At 39.2% G+C, this 20232-nt stretch overlaps 1 protein-coding gene across 1 annotated transcript in view; it reads right to left on the reverse strand.

Moving 5' to 3' along the window:
- Positions 1-20232, reverse strand: part of lig1 (ligase I, DNA, ATP-dependent) — an 81843-nt gene that overhangs the window by 28365 nt on the left and 33246 nt on the right. The window contains exons 15-19 of the mRNA XM_008433962.3: positions 13149-13248; positions 12938-13023; positions 11383-11498; positions 8528-8623; positions 495-605 (exon numbers count right to left, since the gene is read on the reverse strand). Coding sequence (XP_008432184.1) covers positions 495-605; positions 8528-8623; positions 11383-11498; positions 12938-13023; positions 13149-13248 — 509 coding nt within the window. The remainder of the gene's footprint in view (positions 1-494; positions 606-8527; positions 8624-11382; positions 11499-12937; positions 13024-13148; positions 13249-20232) is intronic.

Consider the following 20232-nt stretch of genomic DNA (forward strand, 5'->3'; position numbering starts at 1 on the left):
ATCATCTACATAATCATTTCGGCCATTTTCATCATGGCGTTGCTCGTATCTGCACGCTTATTTCTCCTCCCCAAATTTAGCGGGGTGTCATTTCGCACACGAAAAGACAGGGTGAAGGGAGCCGTTTCCGCCTAATGTGATTGGTGTAATGGAAAGAGGCCGTTACTCTGATCAGGAGTGAATAAACACCTTGCTGACATTTCCAATCTCAGCCTCCCTTCTCGATCCATTTCACTCTTCTGCCTCTGACCTATCAGTCTCCTACCACTTTTTCCCAGCTCTTCCCCTGTCCATCTCCCCCAGTCTGTCGGATCATTTCACTCCATTATCTCGCTCTCTTCCACCTTCGGGTCTTTGTCTTCGTCTTGTTTTCTCTTCTTAACCTTTTCACACATTCTTTCTCTTCTCATTATCTCCTACCATTTCCTTTTTACGACAAAGCACATATTTTAATAGTCTTCCCTTCCCTTTCCTACGTCCCTCTTTATTCGTACCTTTCTCTTACGAGTGGTGAGGACTTGGAAGGGTTGGATCTGTTTCTTCTCTCGATCCCAGGCCACCGCCTCCGTGTCCAGAACACAAGACACTACAGAGTCCTTCTTCACCTGCATGAACATAAAAATAAGTCAATTAGGAAAAAATTTGTAGAATGAAAAAAGTGTAAGAAATTAGAAAAACCTAAATTTACAGTAACAAATTGGACCAGTCAGAATATATTGTACCATCAGAAAACTGAAAGTCTTCATGCTGCCTCAGGAACTATTATAATGTGAGAAAATATTGAACTGAATCTGACGGAGGCCCAGATGGATCAACAAAATCCATAAACAGCAATGCAACAGTAAAAGTCACAACAGAAGTTATGTTAAAATATAATTTACACCCAAAGGAAGTCATGCCAAATCAGAAGGTTGGCTAAAGTGAAACCTATGCTAAATCAGAAGCTATGCTAAAGAATAATACATGCTAAAGCAGAATTATTGCGTTAGTGGAAGCTAAGCTAAAGCAGAAGATAAGCTACAGCGGAAGCTACGCTAAAACGTTGGATATGCTAAAGTGGAATTATTGCTAAAGCAGAAGGTCTGAATAACATTTCAGCACAACCTCTGTTTTAGTGCAACTTCTCTTGTGAATTTTTGCTGTTCCGTTGAGCCTTTTGCGTTTTATTGCCCCTTTCTGCCACCATAGAGACATCTGCTGATGAGCCTGGAAATATCCATGATATTGCTTTGAAAATCCTTGAAATCTGAGCTTCAGACTATCAGCTTCCCGACATTTTACCCAGGGAAGCTGAAAAGTTGCAACTGTAGACGCGTTTGAGTTACAGTACTGAAATGTCTTCTAATGTAATCATAATGTGATTTCAGTTAATGATGTTTTCTCTGCAGGCATCACCATCAGTTCAGGAGGGAGACTGCTGTGTAAAACAAGCATCTTAAGAAGCAACTCTGCCTTGCTGATGTCAGATCTCACTCACTTCATTGCCAATATGAGAGTATATGCGTTAATTCACTTGTTCATCTTACAGGCTAATAAAAAAAACAACCTTAATGGGTGTATAAAGACAAAACCTTGAGCAAATCTACCAGAAAAAGGACCAGATTGTTGTATATCATGGCCATCAGTGCAGAGGCTGAGGAGGAGAAGGAAGCTTCACACAATAATAAAAAAAAACAGAAAATGTTAACATAAGGCAGTCTCTGACAATAAAAGAACTGGTGCACCTGAGGGGGTGGGATACACCATGAATAAGTGAAGAAGCAGCACAGCAGATGTATGAGACCAATGCCTCCTCTTGTGAACAGATGAGGGTTCCTGCATATTTTTTTATGTCCAGATTTCCCACTGTTCCAGGCTGATACTAACTCCAAAGCCCTTTCTTGGTCGGATTTTGAAGTATTAAAACAAAAGTTTGCTTTAATAAAAGTTTTGGTTTTTTTGAAGGTTTTAAAACCTCAGACGTTTATAAATGGTTGAACCGAAACATTAGTACGAGATTTGTGACACCAACTTTCTATTTAGCATACAAGCATTACTATTAGGTCAATTAAAAAGGGAAGAACGGAAGATATAAAATTTTTTTGCAATGATGATAATATTGGGCTGCACAGTGGCACAGTTGGTAGCGCTGTTGCCTTGCAGCAAGAAGGTTCTGGGTTCGATTCCCGGCCCCGGTCTTTCTGCATGGAGTTTGCATGTTCTCCCTGTGCATGCGTGGGTTTTCTGTGGGTACTCCGGTTTCCTCCCACAGTCCAAAAACATGACTGTCAGGTTAATTAGCCTCTCCAAATTGTCCCTAGGTTTGAGTGTGTGTGTCTCTGTGTTGCCCTGCGACAGACTAGCAACCTGTCCAGGATGACCCCGCCTCTGGCCCGGAACGTTAGCTGGAGAGGAACCAGCAACCCTCCCGACCCCACTAAGGGACAAGAGTGTAAAGAAGATGGATGGATGGGTGATAATATTGTGATGGCAATATCTATGGCGGCGTATTAGGGCCATGTAGATCAAAGAAGAAAGAAATCTAGCCAAGATTAATATCAGAAATTTTCTCCAAAAAATAAGCTGTTTGACCTTAAAAAGTAAAAAGAAAAACTGATTTTATTTTTATATTAACCTCAGATATTTTCTAGAAAAAAATGAAAATATCTAAATTTGAAAAGTCAAACATTTGCTAGAAAGAAAAAATAGAAAAAACTTCCTTGAAGTTAATTTTTCTAAATTTTGGAGGGAATATCTTCCATCTACAATGTACTTAAAACAGCATAATAAATATCACCATCACAATATTATGACCAAAACTCAGCTGATTTGCAGTGATTGGTCAACAAAAGAAGGAAATAAAAAAACATTAAGGTGATTGGTCAGATTTCAGTTAAAGTTTCTGATTGCTGAAAATTGTTAGTCTGTGCAAAAATTGCAAATAATGAATTTCAACCTGTTTGTATGGATTAAACTGATTGTTTCTTTTGAATTTTGATCCGATTGTCTTACTGAATTTACAGTTGTGAATGGCGCTGCATAAATAAACTGATATGAATTTAACTCAAGGACAGTCAGACAGATGTATAGACAGTGTCTGCTGATTCTTTCCATACTTGTCCTAATTCGGAAAAGGATTTATCATATTCCATATTTAACAAGACTACATAGACACCTGTGCTCGACCTCCGTCTGTCTTGCAAGCGAATCGTTTGATCACATTTTTAGCCAGATTAGTCTGCAGCCTGATCAGAACAGAAAGAATATAATTCAGCTAATTAAAAGAAACATGGTGATATTAAATCTATTTGTTCAAGTTGTTTTTTATACATATAAACATGACAGAAAACATAAATATCAAAAAACTTCTAAAATCAACACCTACACAAGTATTGATGCAAACACATTTTGCACATACAGCAGGGTATCATTACAGAAAAGCTGCAACAAAAACCAAAGGTTTCACCCTAAATCACTTTGTTTGTCGTTAATCCTGCCTGCATTAACTAAGATGTCTCACCAGCTGACATTTAGTCCCCAGAGCAGGAAGTCAGTGATCAGGTTTAAGTCCAGGATAAACCACATGACTGATGGGCGGATTAAACTGACCATTACTGCTAATTTTTAGCACCAAGCCGAGTGGCTAAAGGAAATCTTGAGGATGAATTTGGGTCCAGCGGGATTCTTCTGTGGTTGTTAAAAATTTCCAGCCTGCAGGAGGCTGGGAGTTAATCAGCAGATGAAATCCAAGGCAGTTTATCAGAGTTAAGAGCAGGAGACACATTAGACTTTAACAGGTTGTTTGGAAACAGTCTCATATTAAAACCGTGTTAAGCCCATAAGGTCATTAGGCTAAGTTGTGCATTAATTACCAATTAATGGATCAGCATTAATATTTATGTATTGATATTAATCCATAATTTAAAGCTTTACGGCTCTGTGGGAGTTGCAGGAAAATTGGTTACCCCTTATTAATATGCAAAATAATGCAGCAAGGTGTTGGAGAATCTAATCAGACCGTCTCTGCGACGCTGGAAGAGAAATCTTTGGTCTTCACCAACGCAGATATCCTACTCTGACAACGAAACGTCCGGAAAAGAGATGCAATTTTAATTTAAGCAATTTCTTAAACCGGTGATCTGCCACGTTAATGATCAGTGATCAATTTTCTGAGAAGAAACAAGTGACAGGGGTTATTTTCACAGCGTGAGAAAATGAAATACGATAAATTAGGAGTCATAATCAGCACAAACAGGAAAATAATTTCAAGGCCAAATGAACCCATTATTTAAATGAAACATCTTTTCCACACAATCCAAAAATAAAGCCAGCATACTTCAGAGCTTAAAAGTATCTTATTTTCCCTCATTACCTCTGGCTATTATTTAGGCAGAGGTAATACTAGAAAAGGAGATGGTAAAGTTGAAAGAATTGCAAGAAAGGGCAAAATTAATGAAAAAATTGGTCTAAAGAAAGGAGTCTTTAGCCTTTAATTTCCTCTTTCCACAAAGAATGTTTTCCACACAGGAGTGATCTCTAAAGCTGCAGAACATACTCTATTACAGTTGTTCATAGCAGTCCATTGCCCATCTGCAGTTAACCCCAAGGGTAACCGAGCTCAGCTTTCTTCAGTTCCCCTAAATGCATCACTCACTCGCTCACTCTTCCCCCCACATCGTTATGAAAGAGGAATGAATGAAACAGCGGGACAAAATTCACAGAGTGCTTGGAGTTAGATGTTACACTTATAGACCAAAAACTTATTCTCAAAGGAAAACAACTATTAATAATAGAGTGGTAATAAAGACAAACTGTTAACTAAATTGCATTATTTCCTGTTGAGTAATTCAAGGAGGGAGGGGGAGGCTGAGGATGAGGTTTTGTGAAAGCTACAATTTGGTTGATAAAAGCTGAAAGAAAAGAAAAAAAACGATTCATTTTTGGGAAAGTGTAAAACAGAAAGTCTCATGCTACTCATACCGATACACTTCACCTGATCTTCAGTTTATAAACAAATGGGTCAAAAGATGAACTCTGTTATTGAAGTTTTCAGTCACATTGTACTTTGTTTACCCAGAGCTAAAACGATTGAGATGCATCGATTATTGGAATAATTGTCAGCTAATTTAGTCATTAATCATTAACTGGAGTATACAGACTCAAAAAAAGGCATAAGATATTCAGAGCTGTACTTAAGCCAAAATTGGACAAAAAAAATTTACATTTTGCACTTAAGATAAAAATAAAATTAAAAAAACTACTAAAAAATGTACAAATTTTGTAAAAACAAAAAAAATAAGAAAAACACAGATTGAAACTTGTAATTGAACACTTGTCAGATGTGTTGGTGTTTTGCTCCTGTGTGTGCTCTTAAATCTGTCCACTGCTGTGATTTAGTTATTTTTTATGCTTAAGTTTGTGCACTAATAACTCTCTGTGTGATCTGATTACTGGCTAGATTTGGGTTTCTTCCAAAGCACCAGCTACTACCTGTCTTTTGCAATCTGTTGCAAATACATGGATAAACAAATAATACTCTCATATTCACCCAGAAGGTTTGGGGTAATATTAAAAGTGTTAGTTGCCCAGCAGGGCTGGTTTTCAGAGGTACGATTCCACCAACATGGTCCATTTTTAGCCTGGTAGATGCAGTGGAAACAGAAAGGGGGTAAATAATGGTCCATGAAAACTGGCCCCCCTGGAAACGGTTTCTGAGGCACAAACACACTTTTACAGAGTCACTGACACAAAAGCTAAAAAATATATTTTAAAAACTCGAGAAGGCAGCAACCAGGAGAAATGGCACACAATCGAAAAGGGGAAAGGTGAATATTTGAGAAGTTAGCGGTGGCAAAAAGGTGAAATTACAGACAAGTGGCATCAAAGTCTAAAGAGGATAAGAGAAAAAGACACATGAAGGGGTAAGAGTACAAAGAGGAGAAAAAAAACAAAAGTACTTATAAGAAGTATAAGTATTCTAAAGAAGAATGGAACAAAAGGAGGGAACGATTAAACAAAAAGATGCAAGAAAGAGACAAGGAGACCGGGAGCAACAAGGTTAGCATGAGAGGAAATAAGTCACGTTGCCTTTAAAGTTGAATTGGAAAAAAAAAAGAAAAGAAAAAGAACAAAGTCATTCTGAAGGATTTGTTAGAGGGCAGATGTTATGAAGAATGATAAGAAAGGGGTGTAACATGAGCATTCAGGTCATGAATGCACAGGATTTCTGGACTGCAGGCTGAGGATAAGAAGTTTATTTTTTTTGTCAGGTAAGTTCTCCATCATCATGCTTTATTTTCTAAAACTGATCCTGGAACTACGCAAAGAGTAAAAACAAGCAACTTATTTTTTAATATTTCAGACAATTAGAGATCTTACAAAACATTATGCGTCCCCCCGTGGCTTTTAAAATAAATATCTAGTTAAACCTTTAAGACTTTGTAGACCTTTTTCACAGCTGATATTTTCTCAGATCAAAGCAAAAACACAAATAACACTTAATGAGTGTTTTAAATTTGAAATAATCTAAGTCAGCGGTCTGTCTGTTCTGAAAGAACAAGGAGACACAAGAAAACGAGAAGAGCAAAGCAGCTCAGCCAACTTTGAACTGGGAATACATATCATCATCATCAGCAGCAGCAGCAGCTTAAACCACCTGGTAGAACAAAGTGTCCACCCAGCAGAAAGTGTTTCATGTGAGACAGTAAAAGAACAATTTGCTGCACAAATAACTTCCCAGAGCTCCTATTAGTGCTGTCAGGAAATGAACAAATAAAGCCTGTATGTATGAAAATGAGAAGCGGAGTCAAAATGAACTCTACAAGCATAGATTTGGTTAGGAGTCACACGGGTAAGCCTGAGCAAACAGCAAGGCTGCATTGCCTTATTAAAACAGACTGAAGGTCTGAGCTCTCCACTTCCTGTTTGATTATTTAGAGACCAAACAGAACGAGGGTCTGGCCCCGCAAATCACCACCAAGTGCTCAGTATTGTGCACAAACAACTTTACGAGGTTGTCCTTACTTGATTAGAGTTCACCACGACTTATTTCTTGGGAGCAAAACAGCATTTCTGATAGTAAATTCCCAATTTTGCCCTTTTAGGACAAACCTTTGTTCATTTATATGGAAATAAGTTCACATATTTGCTTTTAGCAGTGAGAAAACAAGAACAGACTAATCCGAAAGTCCTGGGTTTGACCTGTTGTTGAAGCTGCAGTTTACCTTACAATATAGAAAAGTTACCATTAATGTGAGCGAGTTTATTTCAAGTCATGGCCGGGCCCGGAAAAGCCCGATTCAGAGTTCTAACACCAACTTAAAACTTTTCCAGGCAACTTTCCACAGTAACACAGTCCTTTAAGTTAAAAAAATAATAAAACACTAAAGTTAACTACAGATTTATGGCAGCATTTCTACAAGCTTTACATTTGAAACTTGGAAAAAACTGGAAGTATATAGATGAAAAAGGAAGTGGGACGTGAGGAAAAAAAGGGAAAGACGCACATACAAAAGTTAGGAAAGATTAAATATTTACAGAAAAAAAAGGTAAGGCACAAGAGTGGAAGAAAAGAATAAATGAAGGACAACATAAAGAGGAGGAAGAGAAGAAGGTAGGAACTTGATGAATGAAGGGAAGTTTTATTTACAAAAGGTCTATATCTCTTTATACCGAAATAAAAATATTACTGGTTATTGCAATTATAGTGGGACAGTTTATGATGTAGCAAACTGTGGCATAGTGAAAGGCCTACACAAACTTGTTCAAACATTAAAAACACAAAAATAAAATGTCACATTTTTCCACATGACATGGCATCTTTGCAACCGACAAGTGTGGCATCAACTCACTTCATGGACAATTGACTGAACTTTCGGTTCGGTCTGAAGATCTGCTCTCTTGTGCAAATTCTGAAACAACTTTCTGTAATAAACTCCAGCTAAAAGAGGCAAACCTTAGAAACTCTAAAGAGACAATCTGTTCTGATTAGAACATATACACATTACTGAAAACCAGTGAATGAAAAGAAAGAGCGGACTGATTTGGATGTTTGTGGTACTTCACTTCCTTGCTGTTGCAGAAAAACATACTCAGCAGGCACCGAGGCAGTGAGCGCGCTCAGATAACCTCAGGCAAACAGCCAAAGCCTCAGGTGGTTGTGATCTCTTTCTCAACAATTTGGCGAGCCGACACACAGCTGCAATTTAAAGTTAAACAACTGGCGGTCTCCACATCTATTACAAAGTCAAAGACATTTCACAAGCTGGTTTGAAATTCCTCCTTTATGCGCATTAAAGCTTTCTTTATGGCTGCTAGCAGAATTTAATGACTGCAGGAAGGTAAAGGACCAACTGAACATTTCAAACTGCAACACGTGAGCACGACCAAGTGAGAAAGATGAGAGAAAAGGTCGACAAAAAGCAGCAAAAACAAAAGACAAATGTGTTCAGCGGTAAAAGCCCTCATTTGACAATCGTGGCAGAGACGGCGTCTATCTCTCCACAGTCCCGAGGGGCGAGCTGCAGAACGCTGTGCTCAAGTGTTTTACCTTGGGGAGGCGGGAGATGATATCTGGGTATTTGCTGGTGTTGTCTTCCTGGTTGCGGCTGAAAATCCGAACTTCACCGCTCTCCAGAATGTGAATCTGTGGAGTGGGGAGGGGGGAACAATGACTGCATGACTTGGAGAAATCAATACTTTAAGTAAACACTGAGATTTTAATATCAGGTCTGACAAATGAAAGAGTGGAGAACATGCACACCAAAGAGAGGAAAGAACAGGGATTTACAGAGTGTTTGACAGCCGCCCGAGGGACAGATGCAGATACACTTCAAAAGTGCTGCAGGGCAATTATGCTTTTTTGTTAGAATGTCTACAAAACAATCAGTTTGGTGTCAGGCCGCGTGATTGTGAAGTGAAACAGCAAGTTGAACTTCGCCAATTATCACATGTAGTTTTTGACAACTTGAGTGCAAATATGTAATCAGTAAGAACGGCATTGTGTTTTACTGAAAGGAACAACAACTGATGCATTAACAGTATGTGTTAAATGTTAAAGTGTGACAACTCCAAAGTAAAAATTAACTGGATTTTAAAAATCTCATCAGGAGACAGATTTGTAAATTTAGCCTTGTTTGGGTTTGTCTGTCACACAAAACTTAAGTGATGAAGTTTGCTAAAAATACATTTCACATTTTTGGTCAAGAGTGTGTTTTTCTAAATATGTTATTAGAGGATGACTGAAGTTCAATATGGCAGATTAGTTTGCAGTCATGAGGAAAAATTTCATATTGGGACGGATGGATATTTAAATGTCTAAATTCTGATGAAAACAGAATAAAATGCATTTAACTTAAGTTAAATGAAATGCTACTCTATTCCTACAACTGACTGATGAGGAATAAATTAGGGCACTCCCACATTTGCCCAGGGTTTCCCCCAGTGTATTATAAGCCTGGCGGGCTGTCAGGCTTTCCTAATTCCCCGCCAGGCTAAGCATGGATTATTTTTATTTTAATTTTTTTTTTCCTTTATTGAAATAACCAAAGAAGAATAATACAAGTATACAGGGAAGAGTGTGCAGAATGCCCATCTGCATAACATTGAGGGGTCATTAACATCAAATACAGTTTATATCGGGGAACACATTATGCTTTGGATGAATGGAGTTGTTTGGATGAAGGCAGCAAGTCCTAAATCCTGTGACTCCTGCTTCAGTCTTTTTGTGCAGACTCATTTTTATTTTTAAATCTCCCAGGGAAATTCAAAAAAGAAAAGATCTAAACAAAAGAAGTGCGTCTTAAATAGTTTTTTTATACACAAGTAATCCCCTACTGCATTCATCTTTGCTGCGCTCCGCTCTGCTGCGCACTTCACTGACTGAGCGGAGTCGTTCCTGATAGATGGGTTTATAGTTGATGCATTGAACAGGGTGGAAAGGTGGGGCGCGCACCAATCAGCATTTATGCTAATCCTCCGTGAGGTCTCACTTGTAGTGAGATTACTGTTTTTTTTTTGTACCCTGTCAACCCATGCTTAATGATGTGAAGATAGCAGTTCATTGCTGTATACACAGTGTAAACGTTTGCCCAAAAGCTGAACTAATCAAGTAGGGTTAAGTAGTGGTGTGTGGTATGGACTTTAAATTTTATCACAGTATTTTAAGGTACAATTGTAATAATAAAAGTTTAAAATGTATATATATTTATTACTTCTTTGCAATCAAAGCTCCACAAGCACAAATACTGTTGTTAAAAACATTAAATATGCTTCTCCAGGATGAAAATTACACACAGAAGTTGATGTGCATTTAGTTGATGCACACATTTGCATTTATTGAACCAATTCCAAAAATACAACAACCTCTTTTGTATTTATTCTTGTCAGAATAAAACATAATTCTTATAATATGAAACTTTCACGATAAACAATAATGAGTGCATTCTGACCATTCAGAATGTTGCTTGCAGTGAATCTTCTTTAGCACGGACTGAACGTCTGCATAGTGTAGCATTAGATTAAGCAAAGCTATTATTTTGTCATTGCAGTATACATGTCATCTTAAGAGTTATTCTGCAATTTTGACCAATGTAGATACTAACTGTATACAATTTATTTCATTTTAAAGCTGCACTTATTTTAAATGACCTAAATAAAGAGCACATTCTTTTCTGTGATTCTAAGCTGTAAATAACAGATACTCATAAAAAAAAAACTATCAAAAACATGCAGAATAATTGTGGTTCATCTGCTGTCTCAGAGGGAGAGACGGAGATCCTTTTGGTAAGACACAAACCAATCAGACACACACAGTGTTTAGCTGAGTACTATACCACGAGTCCCCCTGCTGGCTTTTTGAGGTAAAACCTACTGCAGAGAGACGTCATAGGGCTCGCTGTTTCTCCTTCTCTCCATGCTCATTTCTCTTTCTCCCATTCTACAGAGTTCAAAGAGCTTCACTGGCATGACTGCCTAAAATTAACAATACAGCTGAAGGCGTTTGCATGACAATCTCTGTCTTGCGGTGCCTTTTTACGTCTCCTGAATATTTCTCATGCCCTCTGCCATCATTTGTTGTTTCTTTGCAGCTTTTTGTCTGTCTGCTTCAGCCTTTAATCTCACCTTTCTCCACTCCTCCCCGTCGCCCTTCTCTGGCTAACAGCGTTAGCTCCCTCTGTCCACAGGCAGAGTGTAAAAGCAGAACTAGTGTTTATCTTAAGGATATGCTCAGGCATACACACACAAACACAGCTAAGTGAGTGCACAGCAGTAATACCTCATATTTAAGAAATAAATAAATAGACACACAGCCAAAAGGTACATGCATACAAATATGGCAGGCATATGTTGGGTGCCAAGAGGAAGAAAAACAAACAGTCGCTCTCTGTCACTACACACACACACCTGTGCACGCTCTCCGTCATATTTGTACTCGCAGGTGAACGCCGCCTCGTCAAACCTCTTCATCACCTCGCCGACACCCTTGGTGGGGTGAGCCAACATGGGCCTCAGCGGGACTCCTGCAAATACGAAGGCTGGTGTGACAACTTGGAAGAAGCAGAAATTCACACCCAAACAAATACAGCACAATGCATTTTTTTAATAAATAATAAATAGTCAAAGACTTTGTTGTGAAGAGATCTTTTTCTGTCTGACGTGGCAGAGCTGGTGCAAACAGGCCTTCAGGTAAGGAAAGGAGAGGAAGTTTTCAAACCTCAGGAATATTTCAGTGACACATTCTCGCATGAAACATCAACATCACTCCGACAACTGTCTGAGTGACAAAAATCACACCTGAATAAGTTGTTTTTACTGTTATTTGGCTCCGATAGCAAACCTCTCTGACTCACACCTCTTTGAGCTGTTCATTTAAGACTCAAAAACCTGATGAGTGACGTCAATCGATTCACAAACCCAAAATCTTTCAGGGCGAGAAGCTAAGATACAAAATGTACAAGTTCCTTTAATGGTCAGTTCACAACAAATCGGATGTCTGCACGTTCCAACAAATCAAAGTGTAATGTTCACAGATTCCAATTAATTGGACAGAGAGATGGATGGATGCATGTGTGAACAGAAACTGAGCCCTGCATGGACAGACTTAAAAATGTTATCAAATATTTTGTGCAACTATTATCGTAACAATAAAAGTGAGAATCAGAACTATTTATTGCTTCTTTTTTAAGTAACTGTATGGCTCTGACTGTGTGTCTCAGCAGTTGTAGCCCCACTAACACAAATACTTCTCTTGAGAAGTATTCCACATTAAGTGTGATTTATATCACTAAAACTGCACACATATTGTTCTAATTTATTGATATTTATTGATATTTTCATTGAACAAACAGTGGAGAAAATAGGAAAAATCAACAATGCTGACAAAATGAATCATTTTGTATAGTTTTTTATCGTGACTAATCAAACTTCTTATCATAAGAAATTTATCACGATAATGACAATACGATAAATGCTCAGCCCTAGACATAGGAAAGAAGAGACACAGATGGATGGATGGGTGGATGAATGAAAAGATGGCTGCATAAACTGATCCATCCAAAGATAGATGGATTGATACAACATTTAGACCATTGGTCAAGGAATGAAATGAGGATATCCAACGTTTTGTGTCCTGATTTCATGTCCGCACTGGTCCAACCTGCGTAGAAACCCCGACTCTGAGCAGACATTTACCTGCCAACAGCTACTAACTGACCAAAAATCTGCCAATTTACTTTCCCAATTTAGCACCACGCAGATGGCAGCCGCTATAAATTCCCACCATGATGCCAGAGCTGCTTATCACACACGCTCCAACAACTTTATAATTAGGAGCTAATTCCTACTTTAGTGCTTTTATCTTTTTCTGATAAATATCTTAACTTAAAATAACTGACTCGCCTCCATGAAAAGGATCAATAAACACAACATTTAGTGTTTTAGAGGGTGTGTGGCTGCTTACCTGGAGTGAGTTTGCAGTGTTTGGGCAGCTGGTCGATGCCTGCTTTCAGTAAAACTGGGATGATGACGTCATAATTTGGCATTTCGCTGTCAAACACAGGTTTGGGTTAAGAAAAAATACATATATATTTGTAAAGAATTTAAAGGGATATAAACATATTCCAGCGGCAATAAGCAGAAATTGTAGGGAGTCAAGTTCAGGACTCACTTACCAGTATGTTTGTTTCAGAATGAGGTTCTTCTCTTCGATCCAGGCCCGCCTGCTCTCAGCGCTCATGCCCTTTCCTGCATCAATCACAGCAGGAGGGAAACCTATAAAGATAGAGGGGGGCGGGGGGGAGAAATCTCTTTCAAACAGATCTGGGGAAGTGTTTGAACATTTGTATGACCTAAAATTTACTGGATGACAGTTCAGAGACTCCTTGAAGCCTGAGAAAAAAAATGGGTGCATCTGCACACGAATCATGTCCTGTTATGAATTCTTTATAAGCCAGAGATGTAATTTTAGTCTGAATGTGTCTGAAAAGGCTAAAATACATTACCATGCTAATTATTTATTTTGTTTCATTACGTTACATTAAGGGCTGCACAGTGGCGCAGTTGGTAGAGCTGTTGCCTTGTAGAAGAAGGTTCTGGGTTCAATTCTGTATGGAGTTTGCATGTTCTCCCTGTGCATGCGTGGGTTTTCTCCTGGTACTCCGGTTTCCTCCAACAGTCCAAAAACATGACTGTCAGGTTAATTGGCCTCTCCAAATTGCCCCTAGGTGTGAGTGTGTGTGTGCATGGTTGTGCGTCCTGTGTGTCTCTGTGTTGCCCTGCAACAGACTGGCGACCTGTCCAGGGTGACCCCGCCTCTCAACCGGAACGTTAGCTGGAGGCACCAGCAACCCTCCCGACCCCACTAAGGGACAAGGGTGTGAGAAAATGGATGGATGGATGGATGGATTAAGTTACATTAATAACAATCATGTTTAAATTATAACTAAATTACACATTTAGATGAATGATTGTGATGTTCCGGTGCAGCCAAACAAAGAGAAACTAAAGAAACTTTGCTCTTGGCTGACCTGCCTGATTTAATAAGAGCAAAATAAATAAGGAAAAACATTTCAAGAGCAGAGCAAAGATCAATGCAAATTTCCCCCACCGAGCTCCGGGTCTAATTGACTCTTTTCACTGAATACCTTCAGTCGTCGTGACTGAACAACACATTTTAATAAGTCACGATGGAATCCGTCTAATTTGGAGTCACAGGTGTTGGCGAGAGCGAGTCGGCGCGGGCGCTGGGAGCGAGCGGTGAAAGATGCGCTGCCAAAACGTCCCCCGAAAGAGTGATGAATCCAACAACGCAACGGTGAAAAAATATGCTCCGCGACTCAGATTACGCACCGCGGGCTGTCGCCGTTTTCCCCGCGTACATCCGCGTCGGCTTACGGTCGTACGTTGATGGCTTTATCACTTATAAGACGCTACTTTGACATCTGACTCTGCTAATTAGTGCAATGAATATTTTAACACTGCTTTTAAATGTAAAATCTAAATAAGACATGCCCCTACTCCATCCTCACCTCTTAGTGTCACCTCCTTGACTTTTCGGTTTACTCCTCGGGGGGGATGGCTTAATGAATACCGTTAATTACACGCATACAGTTTGCAACTTCTGGTCTAAATAAGTTAAGTGGGCAAAATGAAAGTATTTCTAAAAGCTAACTGGCTTTGAGAAAGTTCCCAACATTCAATGAGAAGAAATCACTTAAAATAAAAATGTTGAGAATAAAAAAAAAGCTGAAGCAGATTCAACATTGGTCATTTTAAAGTAATGGAGACCAGATTGTGAAGCAACAACCAATCAGAGCAGAGCACAACAGGAAGCCGAGCAGCACGCTTCTAAGAAAGGTTCAATGGAAGACAAATAACCTTCACATTCATACTGTCCAATTGGTTTTCTTACAGCAAGTACAATGCCTTCTGAGACACAAATACCCTTTCAACACTTTAATACAGTTTAACATCAAAACCACAAACTTCTACGTATTTTAATTAACAGTATTTTCTAAATAAACACAAAAAATTACCTTGTTTTATTGTTAAATTAAAAAACCACGGTTCTAAACTTCCAGGTTTCAGAAAATGAGCATGAAAGAATTTTCTTGAAATTAATAAAATGAAGGGAGAAAAATGATAAAGCAAGCAATTCAGACAAAAATGAAACCATGAACTAAATTGTAACCTTTACAATTAATGTCATCCTGTGGTGAAAATGCTTTTTGAATTTCTTATTTAAAAAACACAGGTAGTTCATCATGTTTGGACTTATTAAAAGGAGCTTCAAGGCTTAGCGAGCCACAGGTTGCAGATGCATTAGATACACCAACACATAGCTGCACATTTTTTAAAATGGAAGGAGAGAAAAACATATTGGGAATACGCTACAAGTCAGCCGTGGGAAAGTTAAGAGTGTTTTCCCACCTGATAGTCTGGTAGACTCTGTTTGATTGGGCACCAAAGTTGTAACATTTGTTACATTTTCAGCTGCTGCAGTTTTCTTTCACACTGCACTGTGTCAAGCAAACTGAACTAATTGAAAAACCTGTTCTCCTCCTCGCCTGTGGTGGCGCTGCACCAGGAAGAAGACACTGAGCGCAACTTCCTCCTTCACGAAATGTAAACAACAATGAAGTGACGTTAGATTTTAGTAGTTGTAGGATTTCTCTTTTGTCTTTGGTAGACGATCACGAGCCATTCCCCCCTCCAGCGCTAGACGTACGAGCTGGTTTTGGTTGTATTTACCCAGAATGCCTTGCTCTATAGTCCGCTTCCTGCTTTTCCTGTTTCCAGAGCTACAATTGAATGGTAATTTTTTAATTTAGAAATTCAAGCAGTATCAAAACTTTTGCAAAGCAGTCAGTTTAACTTTGAAGCAACTTTCTTAACTTTTTGCTACAAGTTTAAAACACGACAGACGCAGAGAGCATTAAGCTGCTCTCCATTTTTCCCCTCTAGATCTATAGGGGCGCGTAGTCAGTCCATACGTTTAGCAACTTTTCTAACTCATCTAGGTTGAACAAAGCGCTGTTTCTCGCTCACTTGTTCACACTCATGAAACACCTTCTGCTCCCTATGTGGACTCTAAGTGTAACTTCTCACTCTCACATACGATCATACCAGAGAAAATGGAGTTACCGAGCCCACACTGCAGGGCTGCAGATCGATTTTCCACCCAACGACTGAACCACCGTCACACCAGACTATTTACCTGACACCCATCAGACAAAGTGATGAGATCATACTAAACAACTCTGGGCATTTGAAGCCGTTTGTTCAACAGTCAGGTCTTATCTGAACGTCCCAGGAATTATGAAACAACAAAAGGCTCAAATTGGCTTCTGATTTGGTATTGTGGTAAAGTGCCATGTCACGGCTTTTCTGTACCAAATTCAATCGGCCTCTAGAGTTGTCACGTCAGGACTAGATCATCCTGATCTTTAATCTGCTGGAATAAAAGCACGGTATGTCTGAATCAGGCCCAACGTAAGAACAACAGGCTCAGTTTAAAACCTTTAAAGTCGTAGAGAAACAACGACCGGAGGGACAGGTTGGTGCTAGACAAAGAGACGGACAGAAGGAGAGACAAATAATAAAACACTAATAGAAAATGAGAGGATGGACAGACGATGGACAATGATTGACAGGGTTACAGGTGGGCTGTGAAGCCGAGAAAAGAGACTTATGAATGGAAAATGATGAACAAACAGACAAAGAACAACTAAGAGGCAGAGAAGGGACAGAAAGTGTTGAGGAATATAATTATGTTAATAGTTAAAAGTTGTGTTAATTCACATTAAGATGTGTTTTACTGAAAAGGAATGTGTTACGTTGTGCTGGTTCAACACCAAATAAGGTGTTGTACGAGACATCCAGGCAGGCAAGGGACTCAGCTAGAGTCTCTGTTTGGACAGATAAGAACTAACAATCTGACTAATGGTCCTCCTGAGGGAGCAGATTTAACTTCCACGAGGTCAGCCCAGAATTCTCGGAACTTCCAACACACACTCAATGTAAAACAGAGCCAGAAGCAAGATTCAGAATGCCATTGGTCAGATGTTTCCAATACACAACAGCAGACTGAAAGCGGTATAAATGCTCGAAGCCAGAAGCAGAAGACAAGACATTTTGGATTCTGAGATGATGAAATGAGATGATGAAAATGTAATATGTGATTCCGCAGATGTGCATTAAATGTCTTCCTGGTTGTCAGTGAGCCGGAGAGAATGGAGTTTTGTGTATCGTCTCTTAATTCATGAGTTTAGCACCTTTGAATTCCTCCATAAAGTGGTGACACCCGACGTGCCGATTGAACTGATTCAAGTTAAGGAGGATGGAAGGTGACTCTTCAGACTGGCTGCAGAACAGAGAACCGCGGGCCCAGACACAAAAGAGGTGAGAATTTATCTCTTATCTCTTACTTATTAAATTGTAGATCGGTTTCCTGTCTGCTGCCGGTTTGAAGAGCTAAAAAGAAATGAAGTTCTTTCCTGCTCATTGACAAACAGAACCTTGCGCAAGGTGGGGTTGTCACAAAACGTTAGACTCATAGGTATCTAGTACATTTTGGAAACACAGACAACCTAAAAAATAAGCACCTTAGTCAGTCTGGCACCGCCCGTTTGGCGATGGTAACATTTAGGAATTTTATTCCGCGTTATAAGTTACCACATATCAGCAAGCCTGGTGCAGCTCTTCTGAGCAGGCACTTTCGCGAGCTGACTAATTAATAATATATCACGATTTGTTAGATACGGCAGGAGGCCGTGAGTTAAAAAGTACGGCAAGAGGCCGTGAGTTAATACTAAGCCAGCTGAATCTGCGAAGAGAGATTGGGATCTCTGTGAAAAGCGCTATAGAAATAATAAGAGGCCAGGAGGGACGTTTGTTCTGCTGCGTGAAGGCCATCGTGTCTCTCGGGAGAGAGAGACGGTGAGTTTTCCGTAGCGGAGAAACGTGTGTGTTTTTTTCCCTCCATGGAAGTGACCAAAAAGCCTATTTTCCATTCATGACAGAGCAAAAGCCGTCTGGTGGAAGAGAAGCTGTAAAATCCTCCATGTAAGAATGAGTAGGCCTGAAGTTGAAAAATGAGAAATGAGAAGTTCAAGTGAATAAAATAGAGTTTTTACAGATTATTTTGTGAGTTAAACTGCAGTGATTGTTCTTTAATTTTTGTTTGAGATTTAGGTGAGGAGTTAAGGTATTTCGGTTAGCTAACTTAAGTTCTAATCTAATTAAATGTGTGCACACAAAACTTGGACAGTGACTGGATCACAAGCAAACTACATTTATATACCTTATAAACGAGCATGCTAACAAATTGAGCTCATATTAACTAGTTCCCCGGGGAAGAATGGAAGGAAGGGAGAAATAAAAATAATAAATAATTAAATGAATAAATGGCCTAAGCTGCAGTGAAATCTGAGATCTCTGAGTTAACTCAAATAAACAAAACTTGAAGTAATGATTTAATCAATTGTTCAAAAAGAAGAAAAATTTTCAATAATGTACATACACAAATTAGGGAATGAACTAAACTTCCATGAGACTAAATTATGTGGATGTGTGTGGGATTAGGCCTATGTGAATGATGTGGATGTGTGTATGATGGGTGTATATTGAATATATGTATGAAAATATGTATGTCTGGTTGAGTGTTTGATGAAATGTGGCTGCATATGATGGGGCAGTTAAAGTTTGCATGTTTTGACTCTAAGCACTAAGAGCTTCGCTTGACATATATCAGCAGAACAGGTTTGAGTGTGTGATCGTCTGCAGTTAGTGTGTGATGCATGAATACGGTAGACATGTGCATGTTTTGGCTTGGCTGCATGAATAGCGGGTTGTGAGACTCAACTATCTCCATGAAGGGTTAAACTTAAGCAAAGCATAGTTAGGACAGGCAACGCATATACAAACTAAGACAGAAATGCACTGCCCTCGCTCTGTCTCCATCTCAGGAATAAAAATAAGGCAGCCTGAGAGCAGCCGACGATTGGAATTTTTGCTCGCTCTCTTGCTGGAGCGTGGCCATAACCTTACACACACACACACACACACACACACACACACACGCGCACACACACACACACACACACACACACACACACACACACACACACACACACCCTGCCACGACCATGATTATATGTGAAGCAGTGGGATGAGTGTGAGCGAGATTATTTATGATATTGTTTCCATGTCGTCTGTCTAAGTGTTGATTTGTTGTCATAAGTACACACTTACACTTGCAAATACAAATACACTTACAAATATCTGTACAAACCTGTATAGTTGGTTATATTGCTGAGGTACAATTTCAATTTCACTTTGACGGATCCACATGAAACTACAATTTTAAATATGTTTCAAGGCCTTTAGTCATCCACACAGGCCTGATTTCGCAGTACTCAAAAGTCCGGACTGTAGAGCAGGTTGGCAGGACACCTTTAAGATTCTGCAATTGATCTTTTCAAACCTATATGAGTACTGGGTCGACAGAGTCAAATGTGTGGATCTAAATTGTTTCCTATTTCAATAATTATTATCAAGGTTTGGGGAAAAATGGGCATAAAGCGTACGGAATGTGAAAGAATGTGTTGTATATTGAGCTGTGAAAAATGCTGAATATTGAGCTGTATATTGAGCAAAGAGAATTATTTTATTTTTATGATTTATGATCATGACACCCAAATGTGTACATTTATATTTTCGCATTTTGGATGAGTCGAAAGTGTTTGTTATGTTGAGTTAATTGTCATGTGAAAGTGAAATGTGTCTTATGAATTGTGTTTCAGTCTCTGCGCCTCTACGTCACACGAGGCAACAGGCCAGCAGCTGCACACAGGACGCAGCTCAGGCAGAGAGAGAAAAGCAGAGAAAGCAAAAAGGGGGGCTTAGCTCCAGCTGCAACATGGGCGATCCAAAGAAAAACAGGGCCCTCACCTACCCATTCAGTTTGAGTGAATCGGAATATAGATTCTTAATTATAAGAAATACAATCAACAATTTAAAACAACTAACTGGCAAATGACTGTTGATTACGTAGAAATTAGTTAATGGAACAGCATACACTATTAGGAATTTGTTGCTCATGATTACCATTACTGATTAATATACACAGGAAACACAGTGACTTATTGAGAAATTGAAGGGTGGCTACTCTCAAATATATAAGTAAGGAAAATAATACACAGAGACGTAGTTGTTGCTGCTAGGCCATAGGCTGCCAAGAGATTTATTACCCCCACG

The sequence above is a fragment of the Poecilia reticulata genome, chromosome 17, assembly GCF_904066995.2.
Source record: "Poecilia reticulata chromosome 17, P_reticulata-male-v2, whole genome shotgun sequence".
Taxonomy (NCBI): domain Eukaryota; kingdom Metazoa; phylum Chordata; class Actinopteri; order Cyprinodontiformes; family Poeciliidae; genus Poecilia; species Poecilia reticulata.